The sequence below is a fragment of the Pundamilia nyererei genome, unplaced genomic scaffold, assembly GCF_000239375.1.
Source record: "Pundamilia nyererei isolate P.nyererei 1_Seehausen unplaced genomic scaffold, PunNye1.0 scaffold00327, whole genome shotgun sequence".
In the NCBI taxonomy this organism is placed as follows: domain Eukaryota; kingdom Metazoa; phylum Chordata; class Actinopteri; order Cichliformes; family Cichlidae; genus Pundamilia; species Pundamilia nyererei.
In genome coordinates this window covers 171,138-189,835 of record NW_005187728.1, presented here as the reverse complement: position 1 = coordinate 189,835, position 18,698 = coordinate 171,138, and the positions used below count along the sequence as shown (strand labels likewise).

Below are 18,698 nucleotides of genomic sequence, written 5' to 3'. Positions count from 1 at the left end.
ATGTGTCAAAGCATCTTTGTGCTGTGGTATCTGCACCGAGATGTTAGCAACAGATCCTTTAAATCCTCTCAGCTGCGAGGTGGAGCCTCCATTGATCAGATTTGTTTGTCCAGAACGACCAAAATAGACAGTCCTTTAAACAAGATGTTAGTTAACCTAATGTTTGCTTATGAAAAGTTCCTTAAAAATGATTTTAAAACTAGAACTCAGTCAAGGCGTAGATCCCTGGGTGGCTCGGTTGGGTACAATCACCTAAAACATGAAAGATCTGTGCTTTCAGACTGTGAGAGAATCTCTGGGAGGTTTGCATCAGGAAGGGCATCCAGCTTAAAAAGGATCTGTGAAAATCAAATACATTGATCTACCTCCACAACGACTAAAAGTTATAAAGTTAGCATCTTCTCCTGCTAATCATTCAGTGTGTACTTCAAGATAAAGCTGGTTACTCCTGGTTTTAGTAGCATGATCTGCAAATTTAGCCCAGTCTGTTTTTACCTTTGAAGCTGCCTGGAGCCACTGTCTGCAGTAACTGCGCTGCAAACTTCATGCAGTCGCTGAAGAATGTGCTGGGTGTGGTAGCGTTAGCTTAAATCCTTAGCATCCAGGACAAAAAAGGCTTTAAGTGCAGAGGCAGACTTTACCTGTGAAACTAAGCACACCGCATGTGATGTACTTACTCCCAAACCCCCTTTTTGCGTGGCAGGAATTTAAAAGCCTAACAGGCGAGCTGCGGCTTGCTTACAAACAGCTGCCATTCAAGCGGTGAGATTTAAGGAGCAGGTACTTCCACGTGAATGTGAAACTCCACTGAATTGCAAAGTAGAAAACCTGCTGAACGGATGGATGATTTCTCAATTCCTCAAATTCCTTAATTTAAGAAAGTACACACAATGAAAGGATTTGTTTTAATATCACAAATTCAATGGACACAAATTCATAATGCTGTCCTGAATTCATCCAACTAATACTGCAAACAGAAATATATTTTAGTATCCTCATAACAAAGAAAACAACTTTTACAACTCGGTCATTATCTGACTCGGTCACGTCTCAAAGATGACTCGGTGTCAGGAGCAGATGAAAGGAGGTCACAGCTCTGTGTCGTTGTTTGTTTACGCAGAGGGGAGAGGCGGCTGACTGGTCCGCTAAATCACCTCCCTGCCAGCGGTGGTGACAAACTACCAAATGAAGTGAGAAAGTGAAGGCTCTGTCACAGATTAGGGCTGCCAAGAGTTTAAAAAGAAGACTGAGAAAACCTGGAGACGGACAGAAAACCAGCGACGAGTCTAGCTGATAAGAAAAATAATCCGGACGCCACAGATGTGCTCTGTGCTCATCTGCATTCAAACTTTGCAGCTTTCACTGCTTTATAAACTGCATTGTGAGGTAAGACTGTGAGTCATAAATCGTTATAACAACACACATATAAATGCTCCAAACCTTAGAGGTCTGGACCCTGCAAGGAGTCACAACAGTAATATCACAGCTGGGTTAAAACATTTGCTCATCTGTACTGCAGTTCATTTTTTAAAATCTCCCCAGTTTTTCACAGTTTTCAGAGCTAAATGATACTATAATACCATAATAATGGTCTGAAATTAGACTTTACATCTAAGACAACTACCAAAAGAAAAACAAAAGGTGGGGTTGCAAGCCCAGAGAAGAGCGCTGACTCTCCTTGTGCAATGCTGACCTCGTGTGGATCACACGCAGCACTGCGACCCAGTGGCTTGGCTCATATTAAAAGCAGCACTTAAAAGGCAGTGTGAGCGCTCCTTTCTGGGCCTCCTTAATTCTGTGACTCCTGCCTGGTAGCTGCAGCCTGCCTCAGCAGCAGTTCTCTAGCCAGATCCGGCCTGCCGATCTTGGCCAAGTAGCGAGCGAGCAGAGAGGCCTTGGGTTGGTTCGGGACGGCGGGCAGCCCTCTCCTCCACATGGCCAGGATGGTGAAGGCACGGGAAGAGAGGCCGCCGCTCCCGGCTCGGGTCGTCACCAGCTGAGCGGTGCTGCGGCAGAGTCGCAGGGAGAGCGCCAGCAGGGCCGTTTCCTCCTCTGAGAGCTCCTCGGACAGCCAGAGAAGAAGAGAGTCTGAGAGGGAACCTGGTTGGATGGGCAGGTGATGGATAAATGATGCATTTTTTAGTATCTGGAGCTGAGACAGCATTAAAGAGTGTGGCAAAGAGACAATGAATGGATCGTGGAGCAAGCAAGCAGAATTTCACCCACCTGTGTCCTCACAGAACTTCACCTGGGCTGTAATGGGCCGAGTAAGGTTTCTCACTTTCTAAAATGACATAAAACAGTAGCATTCTTTTATTTGAGTCTTTTACATGAAGCATAATGTTTCATTTTTGGGGGGTGAGGGGGTGAGGGGGTGAAGTCAGACCTTTACCTTGGGTAAAGTCAGAGACAGCTTACAGACGGGATCTCCCAGAAGCTTCGTGTCCTTCAGGACAGCTTTGTCATCCCGCCACTCCAGCTGACCTCTGGTGACCTTATAAAATATGGCTGTGCCCTTGTAGTGAGGAGAGCTGTAGTTTCCAAATAGGTCCACCTCAGTCAGATGCACTAAGAGGTGATTCTTCCTCTGGCTGTGGAAGGTGATGCGCTCATGCGTGGCTTCATTTTTGTTGGTTTGAGCAGCGGCTGCAGAAAAATAAATATGCACACATTTAAAAAGAGGCCTGATGCAATTATATGAAACTGCTTTACTAACTGAATTTGATGCTAACTGAATTTTCTAGGTTATGTTTGTAACATTTTCCTGTATTAAACTTGTTTACTGCCAGTTTTTGAACAGAGGGTAAAGTCACTTAAAACTTAGACCTTAGGGCTGACTTGTTGGACTCTGAAGTGCCTCTCCTTTGTTCCCTGACACATCTAGATAACAAGCAACTTCAACTCAGGCTAGCTTAGAAAAGGACCAAGCGGCCAACAAATGAGCTCCCAGTGCAACTCAGACTTCAAAACAAACCTCACATAAAAATAGAAACATATCTGAGTTCAGATGGGTTCAGATGATATTTTAAAAGCAACAGCGTTACCTTAGCTTGGGTCCTCACTATTTGCTATGTTAGGTAGCAAGTGATTTGTGTGAGTAGGTAAGCTAATGCTAGCCAACATTAGCCAGAAGAAAGACAGTTTTATCAAGCAAAGCCATGGAGAAAGTTAGGGCTGTGGTGTATAAAGACAGTATAATAGATGGTCTTAAAAGTGAAGTTCATTAAACTGCTGCTCCTGCTTTCAAAAGGATTCTCCGTGCTGTAGAAGTCTATCCCTCGGACTTGACTTCAGTTACGTGATACTTACTAACAATGATTCCATTTTGCAAATTTTGGTTAAAATGGAGAGACGTTTATGGGAAAATGGCCTTTCAGCTCCACTGTACTATGACCTCATTAAACACTTTAATGAGACCGTGGCCTCAGTAACTAGTTTCAGGTGTTATTGAACAGAACATGATTTTAATTTTATAAAGTGAACCAAACTTTTCCTTTGGGGTTGTGTCAAGAAGGGCATCTGGCATAAACCTGCCAAATCAAACGTGGAGATGTTTGTGGCGACCCCCTCGTAGCATGACAGCAGCCAAAAGTAGATTTAAATATTCAATTTTATTCAATTTAATTCAAATTTATTTATATAGCGCCAAATCACAACAACAGTTGCCTCAAGGTGCTTTATATTGTAAGGTAGACCCTACAATAATACATACAGATAGAAACCCAACAATCATATCACCCCCTATGAGTAACCACTTTGGCGACAGTGGGAAGGAAAAACTTCCTTTTAACAGGAAGAAACCTCCTACAGAGCCAGACTCAGGGAGGGGCGGGGCCATCTGTAGCGATCGGTTGGGATGAGAGAAAAAAGACAGGCTAAAAGAAGTGCTGTGGAAGAGAGACAGAGTTTAATAATAAGTGATGATTCCATGCATAGTGAGTGAAAAAATGACCGAAGAAGAAATACTCAATGCATCATGGGAATTAAAAGCTAGGACGGAGTAGGGTATACTGGGGCGGGCCTATATCATGATTGACATTTACAAGATTCTACAGTATGAGCACGTAGCGTCGATAAGATCCACCTTTTGCTTGTCTCATCCAGTTTTAAAATATCAAATACACACAGCAAGTCCATCTTTTGTATACAGTCTACTATATATATAGATATACATTTTAACCATTTATTTTTTAAATGTTTTAAAGCCAGTAAGTAAACATGTGTTTAACATCGAGTAATCTATCTATCTCGTCCAGTTTCAACACACCAAGACGGCGTAAACACTCATCTGGAGGCTTCTAAACAGGCAGTATCCCCATCTTTTGTACTGTCTGCTGTATTGTACCGTGGGAAACAAAAGAGGAAACATAAGAGTGTTGTACTGTTGAAGCATTCAGCTGGCTGTACAAACATATCATTCATCCACTTTATTATGTGGTTACTGTCTTACGTGGTGACCAGGGGATGGAGGCTAAACCGGTTTAGACCTGGTGCTGCAGCAACTGTTTCACATTTCCCAGTATATCTTTCTTTTTTACTGCACTAGATGTGCAGTGCTCCAGCTAACCACGCAATAACAATAGCGTACAAGGATTTGCACTTTTAAATCGAGGCCTTTTTCAGTGTCACGCGCGTCCAGCCAAAGTAAACAGGCCTCTTTTAATAAGAACAATGACAACACAAGAGTGAGCAGCTGTGTTTGAGGCTCACGGAGCTAAAAGTTGAACATCGGGATTATTTTTCTAACAAATAAACAAAAAACCAAACAAGCAAGTTAAGCATGTATGATGTTTAGAGTGTTCACTATGATAGATAAAGCTGATTATTTTTTCAGATTCACTGATAGAAACCATTGAATTAATTAATGAATTAAAATAAATGATGACCCAATCCTTGATGAAAAGCCAACATTAGACCCGTGAGAAGCATAAATGTATAAAAAGATGAAGATTCTCTTGTGTTTCTTTTGTCAGCTTATAATTATTTTCCTTATACCACGTATGAAGCTTCTGTAGGAGAAGCCAGTGAGCCAGCTTCACACTTTACCTGTGCAGGTGATGTTGCCGGTGAAACGCAGGAGAAGCTGATCTGCCTCACGCATCGAGATCTCCGAGGAGGTCTCCACCGGGTCGCTGTAGCCCTGAGCTCGCAGCCTGTGCAGCTCCCAGCTGAGGTCTCTGCCGGGCACAACGGCCACCAGGAGGGCGCGAGGCTCGTCTCGGCTTCGCAGGAGGACGACGGTGACGGCGTGGCAGCAGACCGACTCCTCCAGCTCCTCGGCCAGGCAGGCGAGGTGACAAGGGCGCAGCGGGGAGAGGAGACGAAGCACGAGCAGTCTGAGCGGAGAAGCAGACGGAGGACAAGTTAAGGAGTCTAGCTCTGGGGAAAGATTAGATTGCCGCTGAACAGGGAAAAGACTTTGTTATTGCAGGCGGGAATACAGATGTAATAGACTTAAGACAGAATGGAGAATTCATGAAAACCTACTGCACACATTTTTTTTCTCCCCTGAAGAAGCTGTTTTAGATAAGAAAGAAGAGAATTATAACTCGGGATGGAAATGAGAATCCAACGTTATCACAGCTGGGCCTATTCTTTTAAACAGGTGACTAGAGTAAGACTTAATTTTCTCCTTCTTTATAATGTCTTTAGGGGTTTCTTAACACTTTAGTCTTGCCATGCTGTTCATGTGCGTATGCTCTGACACGTTAAAGCCTGGAATCTAAAGCATGTAGCTGCACCCACCCCCCCTTTATCCATGCGGCCTTGCTTTAAGCCCCTTATGTAAAGTAAAAGCTTTCTGTAAGTCTGGTTTGTTGTAGCGTAGTGTAGCATTTATCTTTTGTTTTTTTTTGTTTTTTTTAATGCTGGCACTTAAGACATGGACGTGATGTTGAGAATACATGAAAGGCACCGGTGAGGTACAGCAGAGCCGTGAGTGAGGAAATAATTTGTTTTCTCCTGTTTGAAGCAAAGGAAATGTTAATCGCTCTGGAAGTTAGTGCAACATAACCTCACTAAACCAAATTAACTCGAGGATTGTTGCTTACGTTCGCTGCTGTGTGAGTAAAGCGAAATAAAGAAACATCTGGGTTGTTGAAAAAGAGAAAACATCTGGGAGAAAACGCCTTGTTGATGACAGAGGTCAGCGGACAAGAACAAGACTGCTTTGAGTTGACAGGAAGGCAACAGTAACATCAAATAACCACCCATTACAACCAAGGTGTGCAGAAGGGCATCTCTGAATGTGCTGCACAAAAATGCCATTATATAATATAAATGTATTTCTGCTGCAGGGGTCCCACAGCTGCAAGGTTTTTCCTGCACAGCTGCACAATTTAAGCCTCATCCTGTGTCTCTTACTGTCACTGTGTGGTCAGGGGGACTGTTTTCTACGCCATCTACATGGCTGGGGGACTCCTGATTGCAGCCACTGTTGACTTGGCTGTGAGGACAGCTCATAACCCCGACAACCTGCTGCGCCTGTCACACACTCTCATCAACCTCGTAGGCAACAGGTGTCGAAAATATGTTGTAAGAAAGTCCTTTAAGTCCAGTTCTAATAAGAATCTGCATGCATAGCTACTCTAGTAGAGTCCAAGAGAGCTTTAAACACCACTGATCCCATTTTTAGTTAAATGTACTGCCAAATCAAACAGACTTTTACTCTATTCTAATTATGTGCTCCTTCATATCTTGCAGGTTACGTCTTTGGTAAAACAAAAACTGAAACATCTGCACTTCACTGAGAGGTTCGGGAAAAACTGTTCCTCAGTTTGTGCTGCTTACATATACATAAATGGGACAAATGTACATGTTTTTTAATAGACTTCCACATGTTTCCAGTCTCAGCAGTCTCCTTGACGTGACAAGACTGAGCGAAATTGACTATTTTAAGGTTTTACAGGGAGATCTCGGTTCCCCTGACAATCCAACAAACCTGGAGTCAAAGCCTGCCAACTGGATCTAAAAAAAAAGGTACAAAACGACATGTTTCATGTTTTAGATTTCCTTAAAGACGGCACTGCCTTATTTCTTTTTGCAGTCATTTTCAAATGTCATTTGTTTTGTTCACAGTTTAATATCCCACGTTTGGACGTGTCTACGCTTTTGACTAATACGAAAAGTTTCACTTCAGGTAGCTCTAGTGTGTGAACTTTTGCTCTTCTGCATTCAGGTGCAGAATTTATTACATCTTCCTGTGTTGTTCGAAGCGCCAGCGAATTCTGAAACTGCACATTAGAGCCAACGACATCAGGCTGAAAGCGTTCAGGCCTTCGAATAAACTACAGTGGCTTGTTGAGTTTGGCAGAAAGGCACATGCAAGGGGAGATATAGTAAGAAATGATCACCGTTTACTTGAAATCTTGTTGGAGAATGCTGTTAGGAGCCTGCTTTTGAACACAGTATTATCTTTTTCAGGTATTTATTTTGCTGGATGGACAAACAGGACAAATCGGCCTTGGCTTTGAAAGAAACGATGCTGCAAATGAGCGCCGCCCGACAAGTTTCGCTCTGTGGGTATCTGCTCTGTCCGTGGCTCTGCTTTGGATGCTCCTGCCTCACATTGCTCTTTGTGCAGTGATGTGGTTCGGCTGGAGAGTACGACAATACATCAGCTGAGTCAGCCGCTGTCACAGAGATGCTAATCTACCGTAACTCTTAACGAATAGGCTCAAACTTCTTCGTGCAACCTCAAATCGTTGCTTATCCCTCCAACATGACCGAAAACCATCTTACATTTGGTTTTACCTCCACACAGGTGGCTTCAGAGCTTAAAGTGCATTTCTAATAATTACCAGCACACTGTCTCCTCTCTGCTTCATATCAAATAATAATCACTGCTTATTCTGCAGATCCCATTTATCACTTTATTGTTCCCAACAACTCAAACACCTCTCTACTGGCTTAAAAAAAAAAACCCAATATGTATATATATTAAACGTGTGCAATGTAGACTGTACACAGAAGATGGACAATGGTTGATGTCATGACTACTGAAACTGTACACTCATTGGCTACTGACTTGCCAATCACAAATCATCAGCCAATGAGCCTATTCTAGATAATCCTCCTTTCTGACACTAAATAACTCAAACACAACAGAATTGACGTTTTATTCAAAACCAGTGGCTGATCTCATAAACTCAACAGGAAAATGTGGACATGGGTACAGACAGGAAGCTCACAGACTTGTGGTTTTTCATTTGACATCATGTGAACATTGTTCAGCAGCTGTCTGCCAAAACCTCAATAGGACTGGAAGCCTTTATGCAGTCAGCAGCGTCATGCCTTGGTGCCCATTAAAGTCAGTTCAGAGTTAAGACACTCACTCATTGGCTTCATTTTCCAGTCCCAGGAGGTGCATCCATCTGTTTTATGTATAGTCGATGGCAGACATGTTTTTATTTACCTCCTTGCTGTCCTGCACTACAATTGACTTTGTTGTCTTTTTAAATAAAGTTAAACTGCCTATTTCCATTTGCAGGTGTGATTATTGTAAGAGGAGAAAACGTGGTGGTACAAACCTGTCAAAGTTCTCCATCAGGTCAAAGGACACCAGTCCCTTCTGCAGGCTCCTGACGGTGACTTTATCCATGACACTCCACTGTTTGTCCCTTGAGCCCAGAACAACCAGCGACTCTTTGGACATTTCCTTGGATTTCACAGAGGTGTCCATGAATCTGGCATAGAAACAAAACCTTTTAAGCTCCCTATTTATATGATGCTGTGACACATATATAATATATTTTAGTTCAAGGACATCTGTGTCACCTCAGTCTGTGGGAAGGTGAATGATCCCGTGGGGGAGAATCCCTGACAGGTTGACTTTGTTGGTCTTGTTGGTTCTCTGTTTGTCCCCTTGTTGCTTTCTTTTTTGCAGGATTTGGGGGACATGGAAGTGTGACCGTGAGGGGTCTTCTCAGGGGCCTCGAGGTCGGGTGGGTGAGGTAGAGCAGCGGGCTGGTAGACACCACCGAATGATAGGCGTAATTTCTGGACTTGACAGAAGCCAGGAGCACGGCGTCTAGCGGCTGGATCTGAAGCAAACAAGGAAACAGCTGTTCTGCTTGATTTAGGCAGCAGTTTAGACAAAAGCCGTTTGATATGAGAATTTGTCTATTTTTTCTGTTGTTCTATCAAAAGAGAGCTGTGCAGAGACGGAGGTGGTGGATTTGACGTAAGATCAAGGAACAAACTGCTCGTACACCAGTGTTTGGTCTCAGGAGTCAATTGAGAAATCGGCCACAGCTGTTTGTGCCTCACAGCAAACATCTGTGAAACCTGCAAATCAGAAGCAAGCTTTCTGTTACTTCATCATTTCTCCTCTCTATTTTCATCCGAGTTTTGGAATGATTTCAAAGGCTTCGTCCCAAGGAGCCCTTCCTATCTCTCAATGCCAACCAGACCTCACTTCTGCAACTCTTTTCTTTACTTCTACTGAAAGTAAAGTAGGAGAAAAAGGGGTAATGATCAGGGTATTGTCATACCGTGGTTTGCGCTATTACAGGTGCAGTAAAGGATCCTGGGAGGTAGTTCAGACAAATTCGGGGGTCCATGGGGAGTTTTAGTGACAACCCCTTCCTGGGAATGGTGTAGTTTTCTAGTTTTAAGCAGGAAACCACTGCAAAAAGACCCACAGAGTACACCTTCACCTCTGCAAATGAGCCCTAACAAAGAGAGAAAGAAACCACGGCAAAACATTTGAACAATCTTTCACCAATGAATACGTTTCTGAAAAATAAACTCTACTCAGTGTTTCTATGTTTTTTAGGTTAAGAATAAGTACAATTACAGGAGTTGCAATTGTTACTTTTTTGCACTCATGTAAGATACAGCCACCGTCTTTCATTTCAAAGATTTTACACATTGAGTTATAATACAACAAAAACTTGGCAAGTCTTAAAATGATGTAATTATAACCACAGATAAACAAGAGCATGACTTATTATACCACATCATTATTTATTTAACAAAATCTAAGCCAAATATGAGAAACAGTGCATGAAAAACTACAGTAAGTACACTGAATGTTTCAATAGCTTAGAGTACCACATTTAGCAGAACTAACTTCTGTATGACTTTATTAGTCTCTCACATCGCTGTGGAGCAATTTTCGCCTACTCTTCTTTCAAACCTCGCTTCAGTTCATTGTGGTTTGTGGGCAGGTTTATTTGCGTACAGCTCTCACCACAGCATTTAAGTCAGGTTGAGATCTGGTCTTTAACTAGGTCATTGCAGTAGCTTTATTCTTTTCTTTTTCAGCCATTCTTTTGTAGATTCGCTGCTTTTCTTGGCATCACTGTCCTGTTGCACGACCCAGTTTCAGCCAAGCTTCAGCTGTCAGACAGACAGCCTTACATTTGACTCTAGAGTACTTTGGTATACAGAGGGGTTCATGCTTTACTCAATAAGTGCATGTTGTCGAGGTCCTGTGGCTGCAAAACAAACCTAAGTCATCACCCCTCCACCACTGTGCTCCACCATTGGTGTGAGGTGTTTATGCAGATATGCTGTGTTTGGTTGTCTCCAAATGTGTTGCTGTGCTTTAAAAACAAACATCTGTACCAGAGTTCTTGTGGTTTATTCAGATACAACTTTGCAAACCTAAGTTGTGCTGACATGTTCTTTAAAACAACACAAATTCAGTTTTTTTTATTTTAACTCATGTAATTGTATTTATTCTTAACCAAAGATATACAGAAACACTGGGAATATGTTTATCTAACTAAAATGTAACAGTTTTGATTTGGGTTAAAACGCCCCAAAAATAGTAAACGGTGTACCACAAGGCTCTATGTTAGAGCCTCTTCTGTTTTCAGTTGTTCCATACTTTGTTCTTTATATACATGCATTCATGAACCTTTTATAGAAGACTTTTCTTCTAACTAAGAATTTATTTATAACTAAGAAGAAAAAGGTTCAGTATACAGCTCCAGCTTATATTAAGCTTCCAGTAAAATAACATAAAATAAGCATTACGCAGGAGAAAATTATGTTATTTGATCAATATTTGAACAAATATTTGTAAGTAAGGGAAAACCTTACCTTCTGTCCTCCATACATGCCCTCTGTTGCTATGGGAGCGATGTAGCTGACCCTCTTGTCCTCATCTATTATCTTCACAGCGACATCTCTGTAGCTGCTGCGATGGCGTGCTTGGAAAGGCACAACCACAGTAAGGGGGAAATTAAAGGCTGCTCCATGTTCAACTTTGACCCGGATCACTCTGCTAAGCAACTCCTCTGAGCCAGTCACTATCAGGCAGCTCAGGGCATCAGCCACTTCACACCTCAGGACTTCAGCTGCACCTGCAGGCGCTCTGATAAAGCACGCGTCCGGTACATCAGAATGGCTGCCCTCCAGCTGAGCAGTGAGCCTAAATGATGTTTTTAAAAACACATAAATGCATATTTTTAGAAAACGATTCATGATTGAAATAAAGTTTGACTGTTTGTTTCTTCCTTTTATTTTTATTTATTTATATTTTTTGCATGCTTGCATTTGCTCTTAATGCTTTTAAGTAGAAATATTATTATCTTGATTTTTTTTTCAAGTGCAAACATATTAAGACTTGCTGAAATGCCGGAGCATGCACTTTCCATATCAGCTCTCTCCAGACTTAGCCTCTCTCTCGGATCTTAATGTTCCCGATTTTTTTGGCTTTTAGATGTATGTGTGCAGTGGCCTGACAGTGAACTGTGCGAAACAGCTGGCTGTGTGGAGGCCAGGAGGTCAAAAATGTGTGCGACTTGTGATAAAGTATCAGTGAGCAGGAGAAATGAGTGGAAGGAAATCATGTCCAGACTTGCAATCATCCCAATGGAGGGCACAGAACAAAATGCTCAACATCTTTTTGTTTTCATTTTTGTTTTAGGCGTGTGGATTACTGATGTTACCAGGATGTTGTCAGCAAGTGGAAGAAAGTGTTGACTACTTTCTTTGTTTACAACAAACGTAAAATGATGTGCTACCTCACGAACCGTGTGTAAACTGACACGGAAGAAGTTTCGATTTCATTATGCTTGAATAGCCTCATCAAAAAAACACAAAACTGACTGCGAACATCATAGAGCTTTAAGCAAAAGACCACAAACATGCAAGATGTTGCATATTACACTGACAGGAAGTGTGGGTTAAACATAAATACTTATGTGTTAAGAGTTTAAGTACGGTGAGCTGTGATGATTTAGTCAGCTTACCCTACAGTAATCCATTTTCTTTTTCTCTTTGCGCTCTCATCTTCCTTTTCAGTCTCCTCTAGTAACTCAGTCTCAGAGTTAACAGATTCCTCCAGAACGTCTCTTGCTTGACCTTTGACATGTGATTCTGCCCCGTTGTCACAATTAGAACCACCGAATGAGTCCAGTGCTTGTTCAGTGTCTGCCGATGTCTCTGTACGCCTTCGATCAGCTCCGTCCTCAATCACCCGTTCGTGACCTGAGTCAGACTCGAGCCGATCGGGGGAGTTTAGGTGATTCTTAACGTCTTCAGGTTGCGCCGAAGTGTCTGTGTCTCTGGATTCTCGACGCGCTTCACCCGCGATCGAGGTCTTATCTACAGATAACTGCTGAATCGCTGCATCCAGCTTGATAATGATGGAGCTTATTTTGTCGATGATCTTCTCTACGTCCTCTCCAACACTCAGGAAAATGTCACTGACGGAGCCCAAACAGGGCCTGCATCCTGTATCCTCTGAAAAAAAATTTAAACCTTTACTTGAGTTTTTAAATTAGTTACACTTTGTTACACACCCATCACTGAAAGCCTGCATGTTTTTATGTCATTTCTTTAAATAGTCGTCGGGAATAGTTCTCCAGACTTCCTGAAGGACATTCAAAGCTCTTCTTTGGATGTTTCTGCCTTTTTTTCTATTCTCTGTGTAGATGATCCCGCACACTTCAATATTGTTATCCATGACTGATAATGCTCCACTGTGTGTTTTTCCATCCAGGTATATTTTTTCAGCATTGGCAGTGTGTTTGGGATCATTGTCATATTGAAAAATGAACCTGCTGCCAATCAGATGCTTTCCAGATTGTGTTACATGGTGGATAAAAATCTGATGGGACTTTTAAAATCAAATTATGTGTTGCTGCAACAATCTACTAGTAACAAAGTGCCTAAAGATTGAAAGTTTTTCTGTTATGTGTAGACACAACGATGTCTTTGTACTTGAATGGTTCATAGGTTCGTTCTTTCCTCTGAAAATGGTCAGGTACAAGGACTGGACTGAAAAATAGTATAAAAAAGGACCCAGAGTCCAAATAGACACTTTGAAAGAACCTTCAGAGACCCTGGAGAGCTTGAGGGGGATATGAAGGTGGAGGTGTGCAACTTTGAGAGTGAAATTTAATAAATGAAAATAAATACATTGTTACTTCTGAGGCTCTGAGAATTCCACAATTTAATTTTCTATTTGAAGTTTATTTTGTGGTCAGAGATGAGAAGTAACTTTTTTATTTTGTGGCATCTGTACTTTTACTTCCTACGTGTTTAAACAAATGTCTGTACTTTCTCCTCTTACACTTTCAAAGCAGACTCATTACTTTTGGTTTATCTATAAGTTTGTCTATAGGGTTTATTTCAGGGGTTAAAGTGGGCGGGAAGGACTGAATGTATCCGTTAGTTGTGGTTGTGGTACTTAAGCATTTAGCTAGCGCTACAGAAAAGGAGGAAGCATGAAGAGAGTGCTATTTTAAGTGGCAGGCCATTTCAAATACATTTTTTCTATCAGCTCAACAAACTTCAGGAAACACACAAACTGTTTGTGTGCAGGTTGTCGTACACTGCTTCTGCGAGCTAAAGCTCCAGCTGCTGTATTTCGCAGGGGGATAAAAGAGTGAGAGCTAACTTCACAGAGATGGAGGAAGATAAAAAAGACAGGACAGGAGAAGAAGAAGAGAGAGTAGATTTAAAGGTAAGGACAGCTCAGTGGTGTTTGATAAACTCCAGATGTATGATGTCATAATTTGAATTGAATCTGTATATGATGTTTTGATAAATGATGCATTTTTTTTTTTTGTCGTGAAATATCCTAAAAAACAAACAAACTTTTTGATACTCAAAGGTTGCATGAAAATACTGAGCAGCTCAGGATAAACAGGTTAGCTTGCATCAATGTGGTGAATTCCCATTGTGTTGAACTGGTGCACAGTGGCTGTGGTGGTCATAGTCAGATTTAGGTTATATCAAGTGTTGCAGAGATGAATTTGCATTTACGCAGATGATGCTTAGATTCATTCACTGAATTCCAACTTTATACCAACTGCATATAAAGTATAGAGAGTATAGTATCAGTGATATGGGACAGCTGTGAAGCAAGCAGCAGGTCAGCTGATCACACTAAGAAAATCTACTGAAGTTCATATTAGAAAGTATTGTGAGTTGTGATTCTTTTCCCTATGCTGAGCCACTACACAGATTTAGTGCTCCTCCACCTGCTAAATCGCACTTTCACCCCTCACTGTTCTCAGTGTACTGTTTAGCAATGGAGGCAAAGTCTCCCTCTACAATGTTGGCAACAGAAAATAGTTATTTGTTTAAATTTTCTGTCACTGATTGTGTCCTAGATAACAGATTCAAGCTGAGTACATTCATTAAAACTACAGATTGGGATAATGTTTGTATTCTTGTACACTAATATTATTTTATTATTATATTAACACAGACAAGGTTTAGTTACCTCTGTACAAGAATGGTTAGAATCGTCCTCCAATGATCTACTTTTACTTTCTTACTTTGAGTACATTTCTGAGCCTGTACTTTTTTACTTTTACTTGAGTAATGACATTGAATCAGTACTTCAGCATTTACTGGAGTATTTTTAAACACAGGTATCTGTACTTCTACTTAAGTAAAGAACATCTGTACTTTTGCCACCTCTGCCTGTCGTAGATGGATGCTGCTGAGCTCCACCCCCTGGTGGAGAGCTGCTGAGCGTGGAGGAACATCGTCTGAGGGCTTGTTTCCATGCTCTGAGTCTGCATGAATGAAAAACACTGACTTCCCTCAGCACTCCCAGAGCTCTCTTTTTGCAGTCTCCCTCCTGCTGCTCTTTACTCCTTCGTCTTCTTTCATCCTCCCTCTCATCTTCTCCTTCTTCCATCCTCCCACCCATTGCTGTATCGAGATGATCTCCGCAGCATTGGACACCTTCAAGCTCCTGAACAGTTTCAGCCAATGCAATGAGGAGTCTGTCCTCGCTTGTGCAGTCAGGAGGCTTTTGTCCTTCCATGAGTTTGTCTGCATGCAGATTCGTATCCACGCTGGACTGCAAAATGCAAAAAAGCTGAGAGTCAGAAGTATCTGCTCAGGCTTTTCTTCGGGCCTTTTACTTTTTCAGTCCATCTTGCATTTGGCAAAATCTTTTCCCTGCTTTTACACAATTCAGCTGATAAGCGTCAAATGCTGATTAAAAGAGGATTTCAGTTCTTGTGTACCTCCTTTTATGTTCGAAGCCGAAGCCCTGCTGGGTTGCTGTGTCCTTGGCAGTGAGCATTACTGCGTCCGGCTATCCCAGTTTACAGGCGCCAAGGCTGCATTTATCTGGCTGCCAGCAGTAAAACATGTTGCCAAGGCGACCCCTGGAGGCGTGGAAGGGAGAGACAAAAGAGGAGATTCACAGGAAGGCAGAGAGCTCTGTGCATCTCACGTCTGACGGTCTCCTGTCACTCATTTCACTGCTTGCATATCCGGCCAGTTAAAAAACGTCACACGGAGCCGGGAATCATTCAAAAGCACAGCAGGAAGTTACTGGAGTTCTCCCCTGTTGGTTTGAATGCATTCACATTCATAAATCATTTGTTTTCCTACCGCCACAAGCGTTGCTACAATGCATTAGAATTTTGGGCAGCACCTAAACTATTTACAGGAGAAAAAGGTGGAGACAAACACAACCACAGAGTCATTTTGTGGGTTTCCTGTGTGGAACTTATGATGTTACTTTGACATCAGTATTAAAACAAGTTTCTTGATCCTTATTTGGAATTAAAAGAATACTCAGCATCACTGTAAGAATGGGTTGGCATTCAATTCTAATCATGTTAACATAAAATAAACGAGTCCTATCAAAGTCATTTGATCTTGTACTGCTATAATGTTCAAAGGCATTGCACTCAGCATGCATTCAGTCCTAATCTAACAAAAGAAATCACAGGGTATATCCTGGACAGGAGCTGGGAATCACCTCTTAACCTAACATTCCAAGTCTTAGGAAGGTGGTGGCAACGTGAAAGCATTTAAAATTTTCACGTCATTCTATAATAGATGTTACTAATAATAAATGACTATTATTCATCGTGTTGTTTAGAGCTGTGCCTTACCTGTTGCCGGGTCAGGCGTCCTCAGAGGCAGGCCGCAGTAATGTAGCACTGTGTCGCCATCATGTGGCCGATGCCACAAACTGCACGCATTTCCCTCCTATTAAGATCTTCATTACTTTAAATAAATAAATAAAAAGCCCAGAATTTATAAAAAAAACAAAGGAAAACATGAAAATGAAAATTATCTGAAAATTGTAAAGAAAAGAAAAGAAAAAGTAAAAGTGAAAGTAAATACATTTATTTATTTTTGAAACTTTATCTTTTCTTCTTAACTTTATCTTATAAGGGATTTTTAAACGTCATCATTAATCATGTTTTCTTGTAGTTTTTATACTTGAATGAAAATAAGCCGGAGCTTCGTTATTATTATTATTTTATCATCTATGTTGTTTTAAGTGAACGTGTTGGCAGCCAGCTTGCATTCCTGCCAGTTTTGAATGCATATCCCGGGGCTCCGGGATCAAGCCGGGACATGCAAGTATTCACAACAAATACCTCTCAAGTCCCTCCACTTTGTATTCTTCCTCTTTATTTTTTTTATGTGCCTCAGTTTCAACTTCTTAAAAAAAGAAATGAGAAAAACTCGGTGACAGTTTAGTAATAAGCAGAGAGCAGCAGCCGATCATTAACACGATCGGAGCCTGCGGTGTTCAGTTTTACGAGCGGTCTGAGCGGAGGGAAGGTCACTGCTTGTTGGCAGTGTACTCGTGAAATGGGCGTGGAGTTGCGCTCAACAGTCGGAAACAGTTGAGTGTGTAAAACCAAGAAAGAAAGAAAAACTAAAGAAAAACAAAAGGAGTCAACAGAGACTCAGAGAGGCGCTAATATGAGAGAAAGCGGACGCAGCCGGTGCGCTAAGGTGAGCAGCTTTCCTCCTCTTTGTAAAGCAGAGCGGTTAGTGTACAGTGTTGCGTTTACGGTTAGAAAAAAAGAAAAACCCAGAAACGTGGGAACCGAACTGAAAATAAATAAATAAACAAACAAAGTCCGTTTTAGTTTTTAATGCGCTCCCACAGGAAGTGTGGGTACAGATTTATACATGTTGCACTGCGTGTAACGAGAAGGCGGACTGCCTCGCTCAGACCTGACGTGTTGCGTTATGTCGTAGTGGTGTGTAACGCACCTTGTGCGTGCGTGCGTGCGTGTGTGTCACAAAAAAAGTCCTGAAAGTGTCGACACGTAGTCGCACGTGCGAGCCTCCGGTACCGCTCGCGCTCAGTGAAAGCATACTCCCGGCTCTTAACCTAAACGAAATTCCTCATATGTGGCTCTTATTTTTCTTAGAAACAAAAATAAGGTAAAAAATAAATCTGGTAATTCTTTCTTTTACATTCATCAGGTCCCAATCAGCCCAAATATCAAAGAGAAATTAAAAATGAATGCCGTGGAAGAGTTCGGGTCTTAGGAGGTTAATACGGACAGCTGAGTGTTACATTTTACTAGCTTTATCTTCGTCTACTAAAAAACCAAAAAACACACCGCTGAAACAGTGAAGGTGACAGCAGAGGCTGGTTAAAACATGGTAAAGGTTTGTGGGTATTTTCTGTGTGAAAACAGGAAGGGTTTGAGATTTTGGACGATGATTTGGACTTTGTTCAAAGTGGGCTGGCTGAGAGGATGTGCACATATTATGAGGTAGGTTGTGTGTGCATGCATGGGCGTGCGTCCTCTCTGACTCACTGCCTGCACTGTATAACCATACCTGTGGTGTGGGTGAAGTTGCTGGCTTGTGGGTGACACACACACCCACACAGACATACAACCATCTTGTGTTGGCAGCCATTTATTTTGTAGACACCCCCGCAAAAAAGTATAACTCTATTATGTCTACACAGCTTCGTGTGCCTTTGTGGCATGTGTGAGCTGTTTGTCTGTCTGCTGAACTTCTCCTTTTTTTTTGCCCTTTGCTATTGATCTGCACACCCTGATCTAACGTTCCACACTCCGGGCAGCAGCTGTGGATCAAAACTCCCATATCCTGCCTGTAATAATGTTTGCTTGCTTAACTGCGTGTGTGTGTGCCTTTTTATAGGTTGAAGTTTGTGTGTGGATGTGGAGCAGGTCAGGTTAAATGTGCTGGCAAGCTTCACAGAGTGCGAGCCACTGCAGATCCCTGGGTGGTGCTGAGGCTTCCCAGTCCTCAGAAGGGCTACTCCACAGACTCTATCAATCCCCGTTATGAGGACAATACAGTCAAATATGATGTGGGACTGTGGAACAGTGGACTGCGTCACTGCCTGCATCTTCTCTGCTGATATCACACCAGAGGCTCATATCCCTCTCGTGATAAAAGCGATAAGAGAATCAGTTTCCGTTTGTGTTAATTTCATCAGCGTCTTGTTTTATAAATGACAAACACATGCAGTAACACCC

The 18,698-nt window shown here is 42.0% G+C and overlaps 2 protein-coding genes across 2 annotated transcripts in view; one reads left to right on the top strand and one right to left on the bottom strand.

Moving 5' to 3' along the window:
* Nucleotides 1–1,765: 1,765 nt before the first annotated feature.
* dthd1 (death domain containing 1) lies at nt 1,766–15,502 on the bottom strand. Its single transcript, XM_005751809.1, has 11 exons — nt 15,444–15,502; nt 15,008–15,269; nt 12,204–12,694; nt 11,050–11,380; nt 9,492–9,671; nt 8,776–9,041; nt 8,529–8,684; nt 5,047–5,336; nt 2,393–2,646; nt 2,227–2,284; nt 1,766–2,100 (listed from the first exon to the last, which is right to left on the bottom strand). Exons 1-11 carry the CDS (start codon nt 15,500–15,502, stop codon nt 1,790–1,792), a joined length of 2,658 nt encoding a protein of 885 aa, XP_005751866.1. The 3' UTR covers nt 1,766–1,789.
* A 1,436-nt stretch (nt 15,503–16,938) lies between these two features.
* arap2 (ArfGAP with RhoGAP domain, ankyrin repeat and PH domain 2) overlaps nt 16,939–18,698 on the top strand; it is a 165,837-nt gene continuing 164,077 nt past the window's right edge. Inside the window, exon 1 of the mRNA XM_005751799.2 lies at nt 16,939–17,184. The gene's annotated coding sequence lies outside the window, so the exon portion shown is untranslated. The remainder of the gene's footprint in view (nt 17,185–18,698) is intronic.

Coding starts and splice junctions, on each gene's coding strand:
- dthd1 (XM_005751809.1), bottom strand. CDS start 15,502: ATGCTCACTGCCAAGGACACAGCAACCCAGCAGGGCTTCGGCTTCGAA. Junction 12,695..15,007: donor CTCTGGGAGTGCTGAGGGAA/GTCAGTGTTTTT, acceptor TTTTTTTCAGAG/GATACAGGATGCAGGCCCTG. Junction 8,685..8,775: donor TCACCTTCCCACAGACTGAG/GTGACACAGATG, acceptor TTTCTATGCCAG/ATTCATGGACACCTCTGTGA.